This window comes from Octopus bimaculoides, chromosome 15 (assembly GCF_001194135.2).
Source record: "Octopus bimaculoides isolate UCB-OBI-ISO-001 chromosome 15, ASM119413v2, whole genome shotgun sequence".
NCBI classification, from domain to species: Eukaryota; Metazoa; Mollusca; class Cephalopoda; order Octopoda; family Octopodidae; genus Octopus; species Octopus bimaculoides.
Genome location: NC_068995.1, coordinates 16,159,295 through 16,161,687, shown reverse-complemented (window position 1 = coordinate 16,161,687; position 2,393 = coordinate 16,159,295). Strand labels below are relative to the sequence as shown.

Genomic DNA, 2,393 nt, shown 5'->3' with positions numbered 1-2,393 from the left:
TATATATATATATATATATATATATATATATATATATATATATATATATGCATGTATGCGTATACAGTTATAGATATGGATTAAATAGATATAATCAAAACAATATATCCTTATGGAGGGAAATATATATTTACATGAGTAAATATATAACATACACAAGCTTTTACACGACAGTATGTAATAGTTTAATGAATAGATAATAATATATACATTTCTGTGATGGAGCTATAAGCACACATACACACGTGTATGTACGTATGCTTGTGTGCGTTTGTGCATGTGTGAGTTGTGTTTGACGGACTGCACATGTATGTGTATCTTTGCTTGTTTATATGATAATTCAATAGAAAGTTTCATAGAATAAACAATATGACATCTATGAATAAGAAATGTTCCAGCGTAAATTACTTCTAACACGAACTTTGCATTGCATAACTATATATATATATATATATATACTATATATACACAAACATATATATACATGCACATATATATATATATATATATATATATATTTATAAAAACAGACAGTATCTAATAAACAAAACATATTGAATAATGAATGAGTTTAAAAATTTATGGAAACGAACTTAATATACAAACGATAAAAAAAAATAATAAAATACGGTTTGTTTCTCTTTTACTTACCGTCACACATATTGCCAGTATGACAAGCAGAACGAAGCACGCATTCGACACCATCGTTATGTCAGCACTGAATGATTCTGGTATGTAACTATTATATCAGTCTACGACCAGCGGGAGTGTTTCCTGTCCATTTTACTAGCTTCTTTTTCATTGGTGAAGGCATTAAAAATCGGTTACTTTCTCAAATCTCACTTGTTACCCATTTCAATACCGGATCCTGGAGGTTTTCTTCTGACTATATTACAGTGACTATTATTTACTATAGTAAACAACATGTAAATATATACTATATTAATTATTATCGTAATATGTATGTATGTATGTATGTATGTATGTATGTGAGTCTACATAATATTAACACTGTACGTAGACAAAAATTATGTTTGTCTAGAAATTGTGTAGGAGGATATTGTCGATTAAATCGAATCCGCTCCTTGATAGGATCACATTCTATCGGCCTCACCCACCCGAAGGTACGGTCGACCTCAATAGGGTTTGAACATGAAACCTAAAGTTGTTTAAGTAAATATGACAAAACTCTACCGAACGTGAATAATAATAATGATATGGATAATAATGGTTTTAATTTTTTCCACAAAGGCGGCCATTTGGGGGAAAGGGATCAGTCAATTACATCGACCCCAGTGTTTCGCTGGTACTTAATATATCGACCCCGAAAGAATGAAAGGCAAAGTTGACCTTGGGGGAATTTGAACTCAGAACATAGCGACGGGCGAAATACCGCTAAGCATTTCACCAAGTGTGCTAATGATTCTGCCAGCTCACCGCCTTAATAATGATACTAATAATTCTTTCTACTGTAGGTACGAGCCTGAAATTTCGGGGGAGGGGGCTAGTCGTTTATATTGATCAACTATGAAGGTATTTAATCCATCAACTCCTAAAGTGTGAAAGGCAAAGTCAATCTTGGTGGCATTAGAACTTTGAGTCTAAAGACGGACGAAATGCCGCTAAGCATTTTGTATGGCGTGCTAATGATTTTGTCAGCTCGCAGCTTTAATAATAGTTTAAAATTTTGATACAAGGTCAACAATTTCGGAGGAGAGATAAAGTGATTAAAGTGAGATAAAGTGATTAAAGTGAGTATTAAACAGGTATTTAGTTTATCGACGCCGAAAGGATGAAATGAATACAGAGTCAACCTCGAAGGAATCTATACTTAAAACGTGAAGACGGACAAAATGCCGCTCCCCCTCCTCCTCCTCTTCCTTCTTCTTCTTCTTCTTCAGCAGTTTCGAAGGTGAGATAAAGTGATTACAGCGACGCGACTACTAAACAGGTATTTAGCTTATCGACGCCGAAAGGATGAAATGCAGCGTCAACCTCGAAGGAATTTATACTCAAAACGTGAAGACGGACAAAATGCCGCTAAGCAATTATCCGTCACGCTAACGATTCTACCAGCTCACTGCCTTTGCAGCCTTAATAATAATAATAGTTTCAATTTTGCCACAAGGGTAGCCATTTTGAGAAAAGGGATGAGTCGATTACATTGATCTCCAGTGTTTAACTGGTACTTAATATATCGACCCCGAAAGGATGAAAGGCAAAGTCGACTTCGGTTGAATTTGAACTCAAAACGTATCGACTGGCGAAATACCGCTAAGCATTTCGTCCAGCATTTCGTCCAGCATTTCGTCCAGCATTTCGTCCAGCATTTCGTCCATAACGATTCTGCCAGCTCGCCACCTTAATAATAATAACAACAGTAATAATAATAA

General features: G+C 34.9%; 1 protein-coding gene across 1 annotated transcript in view; it reads right to left on the bottom strand.

Annotated features, from left to right (window-relative positions):
- Nucleotides 1-852, bottom strand: part of LOC106882533 (inter-alpha-trypsin inhibitor heavy chain H3) — a 53,541-nt gene extending 52,689 nt beyond the window's left edge. The window contains exon 1 of the mRNA XM_014933249.2: nucleotides 652-852. Within this exon, the coding sequence (XP_014788735.1) occupies nucleotides 652-705 (54 nt within the window). The 5' untranslated portion in view covers nucleotides 706-852. The remainder of the gene's footprint in view (nucleotides 1-651) is intronic.
- Between the last annotated feature and the right edge of the window lie 1,541 nt (nucleotides 853-2,393).